Genomic DNA, 18,554 nt, shown 5'->3' on the forward strand with positions numbered 1-18,554 from the left:
CGGGTTACCCGATTATTTTCGTGTCATAATCGTGTCAAACCCGATTACCCGTTTAGCTAAACGGGTCGTGTCTGGGTATAGGCTAATCGTGTAACGGGTACCCGCGGGTCTAATCGGGTCGTGTATGGGTACCCATTTTGCCACCCCTAAAAAATGTTTTTATAGATGAAGTGCGACTTTTGTCTTCAAAAAATAGATTAAGAGAAACTTCTATATTTAGAATACATTATATTATTGATTTATATTTTCTAGTAACTTTAATTTTTGTGACATTAGAATCTTGTGAAGTGTTATGCTTGTCATTACCAATGCAACTACTTTTACTTTCTCTTTTTCTTTTTTTTTTCCACTATTGACTTCATGTTTGGCATTCTTGCCATAATAGATCAGTGAGATCACCCCCACCAAACAGACAAAAAACATAATGCAAACAAGCTCTTAAAGGTGTTGTAATGATTATAAACCCCATCAATTTGTTTTAAATTTCATGGCTGGTTTCAATGCCAAGAAGACCAACTCTGATGTCTATAACCACTATTATTTAATATGTAAAAAGAGTAATTGGGTACTTTATTTTTGGTAAATTCAACTTCAATGCCAAGAAGATCAGCTTTAGGGCCTATTTAGCATTGCATTTGAAGAGTTTAAAAATGTTTTTAACACTCAAAAAGCTCGTTTTAAAAAAAAAAAAGTATCCGTTTAGTAAAAAAATTAAAATCACTTTTAAGGGTTCAAAAAGCCTAAAAATGACCAAAAAGCACTTTTAGCAAAAGCTTAAAAATAAACATTTTGCCCAAAAGCTCTTTTTTACTTAAAAGTTATATTCTTAAACGCAATCCCAAACATACTGTTAATGCTCATAACCACTATTGTACAAACTAGAAGACCTATTTTTTGGCCTAATTTTATTTATGTAATTGTAATTAGAGACTTTATATTTATTTTTATTTTCATTTTTTTGAAGATCATTACACATTTACACTAATTAAGCTTCTTTCTGCATCACATGCCATATCGTCTTTGGGCCCATCAAGCTCACCCATAATGGCCGTACAATATCAGGTCCACTGGACCTTCCATGCTCACAAGTAGGTAGGTGTGGCAATCCATTGTCCATCTTGGTGGAGAAATATGAGCCCTTTAACAAGCTCTCTCAGGGCGGATATTCGTTAAGGGTCGTCATGTCATAAAAGCTAGATTCTTCTTAATGGGGTTGGCCCATCATGTATATAGTAAATGAATAGAGTTGTTCGCAAAAGGGCTTGGGCTCGCTTCATTTATTAAACGAGTCAAATTTGTATAAGCTCATATAACTTTATTTTTATAATATTATTTTAAGTTTATAATGAGTACATATTGAATAAGTTAATTAAGTAATTCGTAAAAAATATCAAGTTCATTTAAAAAATAAATGAATAGAACTTAAACATATTATCAAACTTGGTAATAAGGTCGAGCCGTATTCAAAGAAAATCAAATGAACTGAACTTGTGGTCACATTCTTAATGGATACATTGGGCCTGGCAAACTAAAACAGTTCAAAATGTTCATTAGCCACAAGAAGAACTCATATAGTGTGGGCCTGGGCCTGGGCCTGGACCTGGACCTAGCTCACTAGACCAGTTCAAACAACTTCATGAGCCACCGCCAAAATTCTCGTGGGTGTGACGTGTGAGAGAGGTGGCGGGGAATTTAAAGGAATCATCCATTTACTTCGGCACTCACGGTTTGGTTCGAACTTGCAGTCAATGGGTTCAGTAAAATTAATATCTGAGATTAATATATGTCAGATTTTTTTACCTAACTCTGAGGTTGGGTAAATCTCAATTAAATCATTTAAATTTTACTATCTTACTTTTTATGGCTACTCACTTTCTAAAGTTATTGTATCTTGTTGGATAATTCAACATCGGCCCAAAAGCCCACCACCGTCGAGCTCATTTCCGATGGTTTTTAGGTCAAAACTTTCAAATTTCTTTTGTTCAATTTTTGCACATGGGCATTTAAGGGTACTATCGAGCTTGGTTGTCCGGTTAGGCTTAACAACCCGACTCACTCAATATAAAGTTCAAACTTAAAACCTGTTTAATATAAAAAACTCATTGAACAGCCCTCCATTACATGACAATGATCTAAGAGATTCTGAGTGCCATATTCAAGATTTTCTCACTATAAAAGAGATACTATCCAAACAACATAGATTAGGTATTTTTATGCTCCATTTGATTTCTCTCTCTTTCTTAAGCCTTCTAAACATATCTTATGCTGAGTTGATACAATTTAAATTATTTAATTAAAAATAATGATTATTAAGACATAAAAATTGCATGATAAAAAGATATTCTAGAACATATAAAGGCCATTATTAACTCATGGCATTCATTCAAAAGATTTCTTGGATTTCGTGTGTGGTATTTGCCTTGAAAAGGGCAGAGAGAAGTCTACAATTGGGTTGCCAAGTCAGAGCTTTCGTCCGGATTATAAAGGCCAAGGGTTTGGGGAAGAATGCCGAATAGCAACCTACAAGGCATCATCATTCGTCATGTGCTTGCATTCATGGATGGATACACGACCATACATACATATCCACCTCTTGAGGCCCCCCCCTCTCACTGAGTTACTTCTTTCATGCCTTTTCCTACCCACTTTAGTAAGGGCAAGCAACCCCTCTTTGATACATTTAATATATTATATTGTTTGAAAAAATTACACTTTACCTCCTCAAAGTTTGAGGCGATTTTCAATTTAATCTTCAATATTTTAATTTTGCAATGCACCCTCCCAAATTTTTAAATTTTTGCAATTTGACCAATTTTATCCCAAAATTCTCATATTACCCATATTTTTTTTATTAAAAAAAAAAAAAAAAAAAAATCAAGGTGGCCGTAGCCACCCCTTTGGCCATCTGCCCATTTTTGCACCCCCAATCTTTTTTTATATAAAAAATAAAAAATTAGGGGCAATATGGGAATTTTGGGATAAATTTTGTAGAATTGCAAAAATTGAAACATTAGAGGTCGAATTGAAAATTGCCCCAAACTTTGAGGGGGTAAAGTGTACTTTTCTCACATTGTTTTTTTTAAAAAAAAAAAATTAAAATTAAAATTTTGAGTTTTAGCAGTGATCTGTCGGCGTTTTGGCCGTGGTCTAGTGAACTGCGGGAATTTGAGCATGAGATTAAAAATATATATATATATATATTTTACGAAAATTAAACAAATTTCTTCGGTCATAGCAAAAATATTTTTATTGACTATTATTTTCTGTTGCACCAAAAACTAAATACAAAAACCTTAAAAGAAGTGTCAACATTGAAATTTTGTACACCCTTTGATATCGTTGTCTTTGGACTCAATGCTTTCGGTGTTTTTCTTCCAATTGAGTTAAAAAAATAAAAAATAAATAAATCTACTTTACTCTAATACATGTTATTATATAATTTTCACGTGTATTTTTATATAATAAAATTTAAATTTATGCAAGAATGACAAACTTTAAGAACACATATTAATTTAATCGACAAAATTAAAAATAATAATAATAATAATAATAATAATCCAATTTGAAGAGCATCTTTAATGGTATAATGACAGAATAGAGACAAAAAAGTAGTTTAAAAAAATGGCCTAAATAAGTATGAAAATTGTAATCCCAATTTTCTTTCTATATACCTCTATTTCACCACCCTTTTGGTGGTTCAAAAAATGAGTTAAAAGGGTACTCCGTATAGAGATTAGTGGTCAAAGCTAATAATGAGCTCTGCCTCCCCAAACAAGGCCCACCGGCCACCACTCTCCTGCCTTCTCATTATTGTTGTTTTACTTTAATCCACAATTTAAGGACGAGTTAAAAATCATTTACAACTTACAAAAAATAAATAAATAAATAAATTCTAAACCCTATGCACTCATATTTTTCTGTGAACTCTACTTTGGACACCTTCAATGAATGCAAAGGTTTGGGGAATCGGGAACAAGTAAATCACATTTTATCATTTTTCTTTTTTAAAATTTATCCACTTAATTATCTGAATAATATGGATTATCCACTTAATTATCTTAATTATCCACCAATCTTGTTCAAAGGAAAACATTTGTGACCACTCAAACATGAGTCGGCCAAAAAGGAAACTTTACACGATTGGAAATGATAGCGATGATGCTCAATTCAATGCCCATTTGTCACATTCGAAATATCTGAATTTACTGAAATTCTTAGAATTTTATATTTATGTCGTTTATTTTTTATTTAATGGGTCATTGTTTTACAACGTGTTTTACTACTAATAAAATAATAAATAGAAAATCAATTATTTATAAAGGATGAAGAAGAATTTGAGAGAAATGCTATATACCATATTTTTGTCTCGTAGTTATTTCAAAAAAAATAGTGACTCATCCAAATATTGATTGTGATTGCCACGTGTAAAATAATTATGGGATAAAAATATCATTTTTAACATTATTGCAAATTCAAACCATTTAGAAAAAAAAAAATGGTAGATACAATAATTCTCTTTTTAAAATCCACAATGAATGACCCACATCCATCATCTATTTTTTAAAATTCGCCATTGGATCCTACATATTCAATTGTGAATTTGAAAAAAAAATGGTTGAAAATGAATGAGAGTTTGAGAAATGCTTACATTCACCCAACAATGATGTAACACTTCTAACAAACCTATTTTCAATTATAAATTAATAATATAATATCTAACATTACTATTTATTTTGAATTTACCGTTTGGTTAGAATAAATGATTTTGTAAATATGTAATTGGTGCAATAGGCCCTACTCTGTTTTAAGCATATGAAAGTCTTTGATCTATTAAATTATAATGGCCCCTCCATGTATGCTAATGGCCTTGGAATTCGTGCACATGATTTGACAAAATTTATCAATTGGTGCACTTGGCATCTAATGAAGTTTCTAACCCACTAATCAATCATATTAGTCTTTGGTTGCCAGCAAAATAATGTTTTTAATTATCTATTCAAAATTTCAAATCAACATGCTCTAGTCTTGCACACAAGCACCACATTATGTTACATGTGCATTAACAATTATTATTATTAACAACAATGGAATAATTAAGGCTTAGTTTAAGTGATATCTATGGACTATGAAGATGATACATGACATGGATAAGATTAGGGTTAGGGGTTGAGTTGAAATAACTCATTAGGATTAAGATTGTTTAACATTATGATTAGGTTATCATGATTAAAATACTTCACTTAGGACAAGAGAATACCAGAATTCACCAATTTTTTTTTTTTTTTTTTTTTTTTTAATTTTGATTTTTCATTAACAACCAAATGATCTTTAAATAGAAACAAATAGCTGCTCTCCATGCGGTGGAATTTAGTCATAACACATGTTTGAGAGAAGTGATTTTTGAAGGGGACTCACAACACGTGGTTATTCAGAGACGGAGTCAAGCAGCTATAGTTATGGGTAGGTCATTGATGATGCCAAAGTAGTATTAAAGGGTTTCAGGAGCCGGGAGGTGTGCCATGTAAAGAGAGAATCAAATATGGCGGCACACAGACTAGCAAATGAGGCAGCAAAATTTTTTTTTTACAAGGTTTGGCTTGAAGAAACTCCTAATTGTATTTTTGTTTTAGTCAATTTAGAGCATTTAGTTCTTGTTATGTAGATCTCCGACTTTGATGTTCTTTTGAATGAGATCAGATTTTATTATAAAAAAAAAAAGTAGATGAAACTTAAAGTTAGAATATTCAAATTTAAATAAAGTTGAATTCTAATAACCTAATCATAATACTAAATAATCTAATATTAGTGTGCACCAAAGGTTGTCTCTTATTTCTATTTTCGCTTTCGTTATCTATTTTTTCATTGGGGTGTCCAAAGAAGTTTTCAAAACGTGCAGACAATTTCGTCGTAAAACATTCTTAAAAATAAATAAATAAATAAGAAAAACCCTTTCAAATCTACAAAACGTTATACAAACAAATAAAACATGAGCACACGTGTCTTATTGAGGTCATTCATCCATTTATCTTTTTAATATTATTAAAAAAGTAAGACGCACAGAGTAATTAGTAATTAAAATGATTATTATCCGAAAATCTTTCTCCTTTTACTGTTTTTGATTATGGTCCTTTAAGTTGGGTGCATGTTTTCACCTTTGCTATCGTTGAAAAAAAATAAATGCAAAACATCTATATGCACCGACTCTTTATCATGTGCGTGTGTGAGTGAGTGAGAGAGGGGTGGTAATTAAACTCTTATTTATAATATTTTTTAGACACATATTCTAAGAAATTTTTTTCAACCTATTATAACAAGTGATAAGTGTCATTCAATATGTTTAAATTTTTTAAAAATTAATGTTTAGGTTAATAGAATGACAATAAATTATTATTAAAAAAATTAAAAATATATATATATATGCAAGGGATGACGCTTGGCAGTTGGCACGTATTAGACTAGGTTCCATATTTTAAAAAAAAAATAAATTGTTAAATCACCCTTATGATAAATACATATAAATTTGAAGGTTAAATGTGCATTGTAAATGATAATATATAATTGAATGGATTGGTTAATAAAATTAGAGTTGGATTGGTACTTGCAAGATGGTATCAAGTTATGAATTGATTTTTAGAAAGTTTGACTGATTCGTTTATGGGATTAGTAGTGCTTCCACCCTCTTAACCCCCTCACATGGGTTGTTTTAGCTTGATTGAGGTTTGGATTGGGTTACATCTATCTTCTTCTGTTATGCTGCCCATACCGCTTTATGCGGCCCAATCTTTGGCTTCTGCCTAAGGAATAGAGGACCGGGAAATTATTGGCTCTTTCGGGGTCAATAAAACACCCATTTCCTGGTTGGTGTTTGGCTTTTTTTCTTTTTTTCTTTTCCATTTTCACTAGCACTGCTTATTTCGATTTGGGTTTGTAGTTGGGTTGTCCACCCTCTGGAAACTTTGTTTCATGTAAATCTTCTTGTTTAATGAATTGAGATATTTACACAAAAAAAAAAAAAAAAAATTGTATTGACCTTTATTTCTCTTGCAGTTTAGTTTTTAGAAAATAATATTCATCTAAGACAAATGACACCAATAGAACACCAAGAGAGCACTAGCATTCTTCATTATTTTATGTAAAAAATTATTAGGGGTTAATATTTTTTTTTTCATATTTAGCTCATTTTATCTTATTAATTAACTATTAAATCTATAAACTTACATAAACTTCACATAAATCCTAAGTGATTTATAAACCTCACAAATACTTATAATATAAAAATCATACATAAAGGGAAGACTTGACCGGACACTGAGAATTGTGAGTCACGGGACAAACAGTGAAGGGCAGGGCAGTTGCTGTTGAGTATTTTGTGTTAAATGCAAATAAATGATAAACCTGCCATCCGTGCTCTTTTGGAATGGTGCCTCACATTTCTCTCAATTTCTCATTTTCATTTTGATAACTTCGGAAGTAAAGGGGGATTTTTTTTTATGTTCATCTTCTTCCTGAGCAAACTTAATTAGCCATCTTCTCTAAATCTTCCCTAAACCCTAAACATACTTAAAGGGAAGTGAACATAGTTTTTTTTTTTTTTGTTAGAACATAAAACTTTAGGTCATGTTAGTTAAAATCTAGTTTTAAATATTAGGGGGATATAGATTTGAAATTTTTTTAACACCTAAATAAGTTGGTATTTTTCGCTTAAGTTTTGCACTGATTTTTTGTCAACTCACTTGAAGAATAGATTATATTAGTTGCATAAGAGCATCTCCAACAGCTATTTCAAAAAGACTTTATAGTTATATTTAACACTTTTCAGCCATTTTCACTTCTCTTGCAGACTTTTCAAACTAAATGTTTTAAGCCATTTTGCTACCTAGACTTTCATATATGAAAGCATACAGTAGCATATACAAAACTTTTTGGAAAAATTATAATTTACCCCCTTAAAGTTGACAGTATTTTTCAATTCAAATACCAAAGTTTCAATTTTTGCAATTCACCTCCCCAAAGTTTCAAATTTTTGCAATTTAACCAATTTTATTCAAAACTTTTCATATTGCCCCTAATTTTTATTTTTTTATTTTTTATAAAAAAAAATTTTTAAAAAAATTCGGGGTGGCTCTTTGGTCATCTTGTCATTTTTGCACCCCCAAATTTGTTTTCGTTTTCATAAAAAATAAAAAATAAAAAAATCAGGGGCAATATGAAAATTTTGTGATGATATTGGTCGAATTGAAAAAAAAATTGAAACTTTGTGAGGGTGAATTGCAAAAATTGAAACTTTGATGAAAATTTCTATTATTTTATCATTGCAAGGAATGTTACATTTATTAGACCGTCATAAACTTGCTTGGAGAGGAGATGAAGGCTTTCATTGATAAAGGTTATAAAGGACACCATAAATTCTTGGTATGTCGCCAATGTTAAAGACTAAAAACTTAAAAGTGTTCCAAGCAAACATATATTTGTTTTGACTAAGATTTGTTAATGTTTTCTAAATTCTGTTTTTTTTTAACAAAAAAAAAAAAATGAAAAAGCATTAGCAAAGAAAACGTAATCATATAAGTATTACGTGTGGATTTTTTTTTTTCCCCTCATAATAGCAAAGATTGAAAACATGCACCCCAAAAGTGCACCTAGAGGGCCACAATCAATCATCAAATGTTAGTTTGTGCTTTAGTAGAATAGAAGGGGCATGGTGATCGGACAGCAAATCACTTCGGTTAATAATATAAAAGATCTTTAGCTGTATTTACCACAGAATCTCTCAGACCAGAGTAAAATCTGAAGCAACCTGCAGGTTTTCCTTTGAGGATTCACCTCAGTTCGATTGAGATATGTGTAATGAGTGTCTCTTTAAGTCGTCTTTTACTGCTTGCCTTCCTCAGTAACTAGCATTTATTGGCGTCACTAAACAATGTTTTTGTTAGTTGGCTGTCATGTTCCGCAAGAGCCAAAGAATGTACATTTCTTGAATTTTCAATATCTTAATCAAATGGGCGCTTTGGTTTCTGGTTCTTAGTCAATTTCTCTCACTTTCTTCCTCCTTCACAGCCTCGTGGATATATATATATCAGAGAAAATATCTAAATTTTTCATGTGCCTAACACAGCATGGCACTTGAAAATTTCACTTCTTCTTTTCTGGGTGTTGCATGAGTACTTGGTTTGGAGTGGTTGGTTTCTGAAAATGGGAAGGAAATCTCAGTCAAGTGGGTATTCTGTATTCTAGCTAAAGTAGACGAAAAAAAAAATTGTAGAGAAAGTGTTGCTATCTTGCTTTTTTGTTTTTGTTTGTTTGTTTCAGCTTTCCATGGTGGAAAGAATGGTAAATGGGAATTGAAAGGGATGTGTTTTTGAGAATGAAGAGTGAGGAAAAAATTGAAGGGTTGGGAAGCTTTGTATGCTAATTAGGTAGGAGAGGAGAAATAAGGAAACTATGCCAACAGTGTGGTTCTCTCTAAAGAGGTCTCTACACTGCAAATCAGAGCCATCAGATGTTCATGACCCACAATCGAGGAAGCAATTGGGCACAATCTTGACTAGAAAAGCAGGAAGGTCAGGGTGTTCAAGGTCTATAGCAAATCTCAAAGATGTCATCCATGGAAGCAAGAGACATTTGGAGAAGCCACCAAGTTGCAGTCCAAGATCTATTGGGAGCAGTGAGTTCCTCAACCCAATAACCCACGAAGTGATTTTGAGTAACTCAAGGTGTGAGCTCAAAATCACTGGTTTTGGTGGTTTCCACGAGGGGATTGGTGGTGGTGGTGGTTTTACTGGTAACAATGGCAGAGGCGGCGGCGGTGGTGGTGGTGGCGGCGGTTCAACCTTTGTGGGTACTTTAAGGCCTGGGACTCCTGGCCCTGGAGGGCACCCTACAATGCACTACTTTAATCCTTCTGTTAGGACAACATCAACTCCACCAAGGAAGTCTCCGTTTATTGTGTCAGATAGAGAAGGGTCTGGATTAGGCGGTTCTGCTGTTTTTGGTGGCGGTGGAATTCATTCAAGCAATAGGGTCTCTCTTGAAACAGAGCCTAATGGTTCTTCTACGGTTACTTGCCATAAATGTGGAGAGCAGTTTAACAAATGGGAAGCTGCTGAAGCTCATCATCTCTCCAAGCATGCTGGTAATTAAGAAACACTCTTTTCAAATTTTCAGTCATGAGGGTAATTTTTATTCCTGGAATTCGTTGTCGTTTTTTTCCCAATTCCCAAACCTTTTTAATTGGAATTGGGTATTTGAGATTCTTCAGTACAAATGTTTTCTTGAGATTTTGGTGTCTCACTACATTTTCTCTTTTACAGTTACTGAACTTGTGGAAGGCGACTCATCAAGGAAAATTGTTGAAATTATATGCCGGACGAGCTGGTTAAAGTCTGAGAACCATTGTGGGAGGATTGAGAGAGTTCTTAAAGTTCATAATATGCAAAGGACTCTTGCTCGATTCGAAGAATATAGGGAGATGGTGAAAATCAAAGCCAGCAAACTCCCAAAGAAACACCCTCGGTGCCTCGCCGATGGCAATGAGCTTCTGAGGTTCTATGGCACAACTCTGTCATGCTCTCTTGGTCTAAATGGCTCCTCCAGCCTGTGTGCATGGGAAAAATGCTGCGTTTGTCGAATCATAAGAAATGGGTTCTCTGCAAAGAAGGAGCTCAAGGGTGGAATAGGCGTTTTCACCACCTCCACTAGCGGAAGAGCTTTTGAATGTACTGAAATTCTTGAGGAAAACCCAGCTGTTAGAAAAGCATTGATTGTGTGCAGAGTGATTGCTGGGAGAGTTCATAGGCCTTTGGAGAACATACAAGAAATGGCTGGCCAAACAGGATTTGATTCATTGGCTGGTAAAGTAGGTCTCTATTCAAATATTGAGGAGCTTTATTTGCTCAATCCTAGAGCTCTCCTTCCTTGCTTTGTGGTAATCTGCAAACCCTGAAGAAAGATAATAGATCTTTTACATTATCCTTTTTAAGCTTTGTGAATCCCTTTAGGTTTTTCAAATCTTTTTGCTTCTGGAGGTTTTTCACTTTATTTGTTGTGAAGGACTTTGATTCTTCTTTCAAGCCTCTAGTTGCTTGCCAATATATTCAAGATTTGTACTTCTTTACATTAATTGTACCCACCTCTTCCTACGATTTCATTTATCACGCTGTGTTGTACTACCATTCTTCATCTTTATTGAATGCTGTTTTTTTTAATGCAGAAATTAATAGCAAACTGCAGAAATTTGATCACTTTTGCAGCTACATATAAGATTTGCATGAAGGGTAGTTAGCATTGGGTTGTTGAGAAAGATAATTTTAGTGTCAAAACTCAAAAGTCTAACAACATGTACTTGAATAGGAGCTGAAATATTCAAGAACGGCAGATTTTTATATTTCAGTATGGAGAGATCATGGCATAATAAAAATGAAAGATGCCTTCATTTAAAACCATTCGAGATGATTTGAATTTTATGAAACAATTTGAGTCTTTGATTATGATATTCATTGAATTATTCAAATCCACATGGTAGTGTCAGGCTGCGCAGATTGATGCAGTTTTTTTTAGAAGTGTGAGCTTGGAAATCAATTTAAATGGTGATCAAAATTTATCAAGTCAATGTAATATATTGTAAAACCTTCTAGACTCTTGAAAAAAAGAATGCCAGCTTGAATTTTTATGCGTCAAAATGCAAGACAAACAGACAAGTTGTTCTTGTTATTTTATTGTTGGTATGATGAATAACTCACGTATAGTTACAAAGACGGGGTACGAGAAAAATCAGTTTAACTAATGAACTCAAACTAGGACTTTGTTTTAGTTATATAGCTAGGAGGATCATGGATGCATCGCAATTTAAGGGAGAATTGGTGGGTGAAGAAAATTTAGACTCTTCTTGGCATGTTTGTATTTTTCTTCAGCATGCATACTTCCAAACTAAAGGGTGAAAGGGGCATGTGGCATGTGGTCCTTGTGGGGGAGGGATATGCTTCAAACAAAGGTTAGTCCAAACCAGAAGACAAAAAAAAAAAATCAAGGATTAACAGCCCAGCCGGCATATATCTTTGTCTCTTCTATTTCAATCGCTATTTGATTGTCCTGTAAATACTCTGATACTCCTTGATTCCCAGGTTTGCTTTCCATTGGAGCTTGGTGGAGGGGAGGAGCACAGCCAAAATTTGGGATAAGATCAGGGACCCATCTCCCTCTCTCTCTCTCTCGAATCTCAAAAGGGTAAGTTTTGTTCTTCACTTCAGAAAGGCTTTGTAAGGGCATCCACCCGTGTATGGTTTGTCATTTTTCCCCCCTGCTGGAACATCTGGACAGCATTTAAAGCTCTTTGGCACATGCACCTCATAAATGTACACACTAACCCACCCCATCATAACACTTGGTCTGAAAATTTGAATTGGGAAAATTGAATTGATATGCATGTTCAGTCTTGAATGTATGAATGGGGGTAGTTTGGAAGCAGATGAACACAATGAAGATATTTAGTGCAGATGCCATCACTCCTGATTTCGACACTTCATCTGGTGGGCTGCCATTGCTGTGTCATAGAAAGATTTTACTAATCTTCTGACTGACTAGGAAACATTAGAAATGTTTAATGCAGACATCTCCTTGGGATTGATGGCTAAATCAAACAAATATATTAACAGAATAAATGTGTATGAATGACACTCAATAGGAAGCATTCAAACCAGGACTCTTATACAATAAGTGTATGAGAATTGCAGTCTTAAATCTTTTTTCAACAGATTGTTTTTAATACTCTAGTTCCACATTGGGAAGATGAATAGTTTACAAAAGTCGGTGAATTATAAAAGCATTTATGGGTATTAAGTCCTACATTGGTTCTTTACTAGATGAGAATGAGTTTTATAAGTGATTTTAGAAAAGCTTCAGATTGACTAGTCTTTTTAAAATAATAGCACGTCTATAATTGGCGCTTTACCTACATTGTTCTTGTCTCTTCTTGGCGCGAGCAGATAACAGTCTATTTCTTACTTCCTGGAATGAACTAACCATGTTCATAGCGTGGTTACATTTGTAGATCACTAGAATGGCATGTCCTTTTCTTATACCTACCATATAAACTACCCTTGAAAGTAAGAATGTAATGGGATAGTGAGAAAGCTCAGAGTTGCCTTGGCTATAACTGAAATATGTTCCTACTTTTAGCTCAATGAGAAACAAGAAAATTCATCTAGCTAGTCTCACATAGAAGCCATAGAACTTTGTTAATTCTCTAACGAAATCTGCATAGCCCAAATGTAACCTTTCTGCAATAATTTTCAAACTACTGGTATATGGAATGATTTCCTTGTATTATTATCATATTCTTGCCAGATCTTCTTGTTACTGCTATGCTGCAAAACATCATTAGCTGTCATTATTATTTGATGCCGGTGATGCCATAAATAAGCTAAGTGGTCCAATTGACACATGAACGCCAACTCATTAGAAAGGTTAAAAAACCTAAAAACCTCCAAAATCATAGGCCCATTAGGTGGTTAAACAAGGAATTTAAGATAAAAGAGGGGGACCATCCCCAAATAAGGGAAGAGTCCCTTTCTCCCTAAACTCTATCTATTCTACTTTTTGTTTATGAGAGTTCTTCCGACAGTGCAAAAATCTGCTTTGGCAGAAAATCAAAGTTATATTCTATTAATTTATACTTAGCCGCCTTAGGTGACATAGACATCATATGGCTGCCTTTGGTTTCTAAGCATCTTGTTGGCATTCAATTGCTGGTGCATTAAACAAGTTTAAGATCACTAATTAACAGGTCATTGATGCTGACCAACCCTAACTCCATACTAACCTTTAGTTATAGGTTAAGTTGGCACCGGAATCAACGCCTTCAAAGCCAGTTTATCGCCAAAAATCAGGTTTATCTTTTTCTCAATCAGGCCCACGTTGATGTCCATATTAATAATGTCTATGAATTTTAGAAACAGGATAAGAGAAAGCAACATATACCAAACATTGAAGTTGAATTTGATCACTTGATTTCTCTCTTCATTTATTTCTACCAACAATGTTACAGCTTTTTGAATTAAAAGGTTCAGTTAGCTGACAAAAAGCATCTGCCTTTACTTAGCAATAGGAGGTAGAAAGCCATAATCTAAACAAGAAGTGATTGTATGATGTACTATGTCTTCTATTCCATGCTTGTAATTGAAACCCAAATCTCTTAGCTTCTTTGAAGATATTTCAGGAGGGACTAGATTGCTTTCTTTCTCCACAGACCTGCATGTATAAGGATATCAGAGGAAATCAAGTCCCCTTGTACGTTTATCATTAACCTAATAACCTTTCAAATGTGAGGAGCTACCTAATATTTGAGCAGGGGCACTCCTCAGCTAGATGCTGAACCAAGTTGGACATTAGAGAGTTTTGGGCGCAGCATATGTATGGCCCTTCTGCTTTAGCATGCTCCATTAGGAATACGTGGGCACTGCATATATCTTCGATGTGAACCAAAGCAATCGACCCCATTCTTGCATTCACAGCAGATAATATACTAAACAACTCAGGGTCTCCTGTATGGATCATCAATTCCAAACATCTTGACTTGTTAAAAAAAGTTTGGAACTCAGGTGTCATTGAAGAAAAATAACTAATAAATTTTATTTGGAGCAAAACATGAAACACAATACAGGGTTAACAAATATTTCAGAGCATTTACATCCGGCTTGTTGGGGAGAAAATACCCTTAATGGGCCCTACTCCATTTCATACTTATTTACAATATGTCACCACCCACTCACGTAATAACACATATACGTCTCACTTTGACTCTCTTAAATAGAAGAGGAGAGAACAAGAAGAGTCTCTCCTTCCACCACACAAGGCCTCTCTAGTAAAGACCTAGAGAGAGATACACGTTGTATCTCGCAAACCTCTCACCCTCTCACATCTCTCTCTTTCTCGACCCTCACTCCTTCCATTTCTTGCATACCTTACTCAATACACACACACACACCGATTCATAGATAACTAGAGGCGAATTTTCATCATCTTTCTTATCCTAAAATAAAGATGCTAACTTAAGCATCAAAGAGTCTTTGGCTACAACCGAAGACTCTCTGACCTGTTTTTGTCTTATAGGAACCTCATTGCTGTACAGGGAAAAAATCACTGGGTAGCAAATTCTTGGGCCAGAAAGCACACTAACACGGCTCAACAAATATTTAGCTAAAAGACACATTTTTCTATTTCAGATACACACTTTTTCAAAACACCTACATCTGACTTGACATTTTAGCATTGTTGAGTATTATAGCATCATCAGGATCCCATACAAGATGTGAGAGGTTGTCCGGATCCATATGTTTGGACAGGTGTTCGAATGGTTTAAAATCAGAACCTGAACAAAATAGGGCCTTAGTATCATCTCACATGATGGGCTGCCTTGCTCTGTTCATGTATGCTATGAAATGAAAAACAGAGAGATGATTGCAATCACCTGTGATTGGTGACAAGAGAACTCGAATGCTTGATGGGACATCCAAAGTGAGGAAAGGGCCAGCCACTGTAGTTGTTATTACTGAGACAAGATCGATACCATTTTCATTTGCAAATTTATATGCTGCTTCCTCTGTTAGACGCTTTGACAGTACGTAAACCTATGAACCCAAAATTCCATACATCAGATGAGCACTTGAACGACTATATATGCATGAGGGAGAGAGGAAGCATTACCCATCCACTTGCTTTGGTATTCCAGACATGATCCAGAGGAGCTTGGCACGATTCATCAACAACATGTCTCCAATTTCCAGAGCTGTCGTCTTTGGCAGTGAGAGTACTAATGGAAGATGTGAAAACAACCCTTTTCACAGATTTGGATCTCAAGCAGGCTTTCAAGATGTTTAAGGTTCCTTTGATTGCAGGGTCGATGGCGTTTGATCGAACATGAGTCTCTAGTCCAGGAAAAAGAAACAGAGTTAATTAAATTGCTATTCCTTCAAACTTGTGGGCTTCTGAAAGGATTAATTGGTTCTCAACTTCTCATGGGATATGTTACCAATGTCCTCATTTGGATGAACGTTGAATTTCATTGAAGCAGCAACGTGAAAGACGCCATTGCATCCCTTTACAGCCTCATCGAAGCTTCCTTCTTCTTGCATATCAGCTCGGAACAATCTCAACCGCTCACCGCTGGTCCACAGCGACAGTAGTGATAATGACTTGGCTGAGATAATAGGAGTGGCTTGCACTTCAGTCTACTTAATACTACTACTCTTAATTACAAGAAGAAGATGAAACATATTATTGCAAATAAGGCTTGCGTCCCGAGTGCACGAAAACGCAAGCTAGAAGTACTACACCAATAATTGAAGATACGTGACACTCTTAATTTGCGTTCTTTACAAACAGAGACATGCCACAAACCGAGGACATTTTTGGTATGTGCATGCAATTAAGGCATAATTAAGAACACTTAATTGTGGATTATAATTAAGCCACAAGTCTTTTTAAAATATATATATTTTACTTCACAGATTAACTTGATCTTAGTCCAAGTAAGTAAAAATGTTTGTTAATTTATTTTGAGTGGCGTTTTTTTTTTTTCTTTTCTTGGTTTGTGGTTTAAAACGTTTATTAATATTTTTGTTATTTATCTTTCCGTTTACTTGATTTTAAAGTTTTGAGACAAACTAACGTCGTCAAATTGAAAGATAAAGAGATTGAATATTAATTTTAAAGTTTATTAATACAATAATGCATAAACCGTAAACGTACGTGTAAATTGTTTTAGAACTTTTTTTTTTTTGGGAGAAACAGCATGTAATATATAAAGACAATACAATACAAATCACATTTTAAATTCCCCTTTTAAAATTTTTGTTTTTGCTTTCAGATCAACAAAAGAAAAATCACTGAAAGAATAAAGAAGATATTTATTTATTTATTTTATAACAGTTCCTAAAAAAGAAAGTCCTTAAATTCTCAGTCTAATATATAAGATACGACAGAAATTTCTTTCAAACTAATCTGGAGAAAATATCTTTCAACTCATTTAAAATAGTGTCAAGTGTTTATAAACATTTAAAGCGTTAGTCTAAGTTAGTAAAGTGCTATTAATGACCTTAAGAATTTAATGTGCGTTTTAAATGTTTATAACTTTATAGATACTTTACAGTTTTGAGTTGAAAGAATTTCTTTCAACCTAGTATATATAATTACATAATTCACTTTTCTTCCTTTTCTTCTTCTTCTTCTTCTTCCTTTTTTTTTTTTTTTTTTTGTTGATATAATTGCTAAAAGAATTTACCAAGTTTCTTATACGATGCAAATTAAATTCGTACTCAGCGATTAGCCTTTTTGTTTTTAATCTTATATTTTCATAAATTTGCTGGTCAACGAAGGCGATCGATCTTCATCTTAAAAAAGCATCTATATATATATATAAGCAAATTAACCAAAAAAAAAAAAAAAAAAAAAGAAAAAAAAAAAAAAAGATCTGCAAAAGATGATGAGTTTGAGAGTTATCTGAGAAAAAAAGAGAGCAACTGACCAGGATCTCGAACAGTGGCATGAACCTTGTAGCCTCTTTCAAGCAGAGTCTTCACCAACCAAGACCCGATATACCCAGTTGCACCAGTAACACAGTATGTCAGCGGCGGCTCCTCTCCTTTCCCCCCCACCGCCGCCCCTTCCAAATCCTCCATTTCCTTCAACTCTCCGATCGATGTCAATACAAATAACGTACATGAAATGAAATGATTTATAACTTCTTCTTAATTACTAGTCTGAATATATTAATTATAATATATAGACTTCTTTATTAATTAATATAAACCATTATCAGTACGTAGCTAGACAGCTTAAATATTAAATTGATTTTGATATGTTTTTCTTTATTATAGTAAAATCACGACTTTATTGCAAACTAAATCACCCTTGGGATTTGATTTGACTTCACATCTCCAAATTAATTAATCTGTCGGCATAATTTATGTTAAATAAAATTCGAAATTAATTGAGAATTCCACCAGGAAATTAAATTAACTGACAAATTGATCAGAGAAGAGAATCCTACTCTGCACATGCATGGTTGTACCTAAAGATTCTAAACTATGTCGTTTGTGCCACATGCATGTGATATTGTGATGAGCCATAGCATCACTTTCATGCGTTACAAACCGGCTTTCTTTCTCTCAACACAAGAAAATTTACTGGAGAAATAGAAAAGAAATCTTTTTTTTTTGTTTTTTTTTTAGTTATTTTAATAATTATGATATGAAGAATTGGGGATTTTGATCATTCTAGGTCCAAATTCAAACCATTTATTGATTGCAATGCAGGACACTTTCAAACCAATATGGAAAATGTTTCGGGTGCTATATATTTTACTACAAATTGATGTGACGGTTTACATGACATTGTCACATCAGTTACACTCAAATTTTATTGTTTAGAGCCTTATTTGAGATTGCGTTAGGGAACTTAAAATTACTATTAATATTTAAAATGTTGTGCCAAACAAAATGAACCTACTTTTGAGAAAAAAAAGCTTAAAAATAAAGCATTTTCTACAAAAAAAAAAAAAA

General features: G+C 33.8%; 2 protein-coding genes across 2 annotated transcripts; one reads left to right on the forward strand and one right to left on the reverse strand.

Annotated features, from left to right (window-relative positions):
- Positions 1-8,844: 8,844 nt before the first annotated feature.
- LOC132174713 (zinc finger protein-like protein) lies at positions 8,845-11,113 on the forward strand. Its single transcript, XM_059586359.2, has 2 exons — positions 8,845-10,132; positions 10,311-11,113. Exons 1-2 carry the CDS (start codon positions 9,442-9,444, stop codon positions 10,940-10,942), a joined length of 1,323 nt encoding a protein of 440 aa, XP_059442342.2. The 5' UTR covers positions 8,845-9,441; the 3' UTR covers positions 10,943-11,113.
- Positions 11,114-14,058: 2,945 nt separating this feature from the next.
- On the reverse strand, positions 14,059-17,672 carry LOC132174529 (NAD(P)-binding Rossmann-fold superfamily protein). The gene is made up of 6 exons (XM_059586168.2): positions 17,519-17,672; positions 16,025-16,192; positions 15,700-15,920; positions 15,464-15,623; positions 14,330-14,537; positions 14,059-14,244 (listed from the first exon to the last, which is right to left on the reverse strand). Exons 1-6 carry the CDS (start codon positions 17,670-17,672, stop codon positions 14,088-14,090), a joined length of 1,068 nt encoding a protein of 355 aa, XP_059442151.2. The 3' UTR covers positions 14,059-14,087.
- Positions 17,673-18,554: the final 882 nt, after the last annotated feature.

This window comes from Corylus avellana, chromosome 3 (assembly GCF_965113065.1).
Source record: "Corylus avellana chromosome 3, dhCorAvel1.hap1.2, whole genome shotgun sequence".
NCBI lineage: Eukaryota > Viridiplantae > Streptophyta > Magnoliopsida > Fagales > Betulaceae > Corylus > Corylus avellana.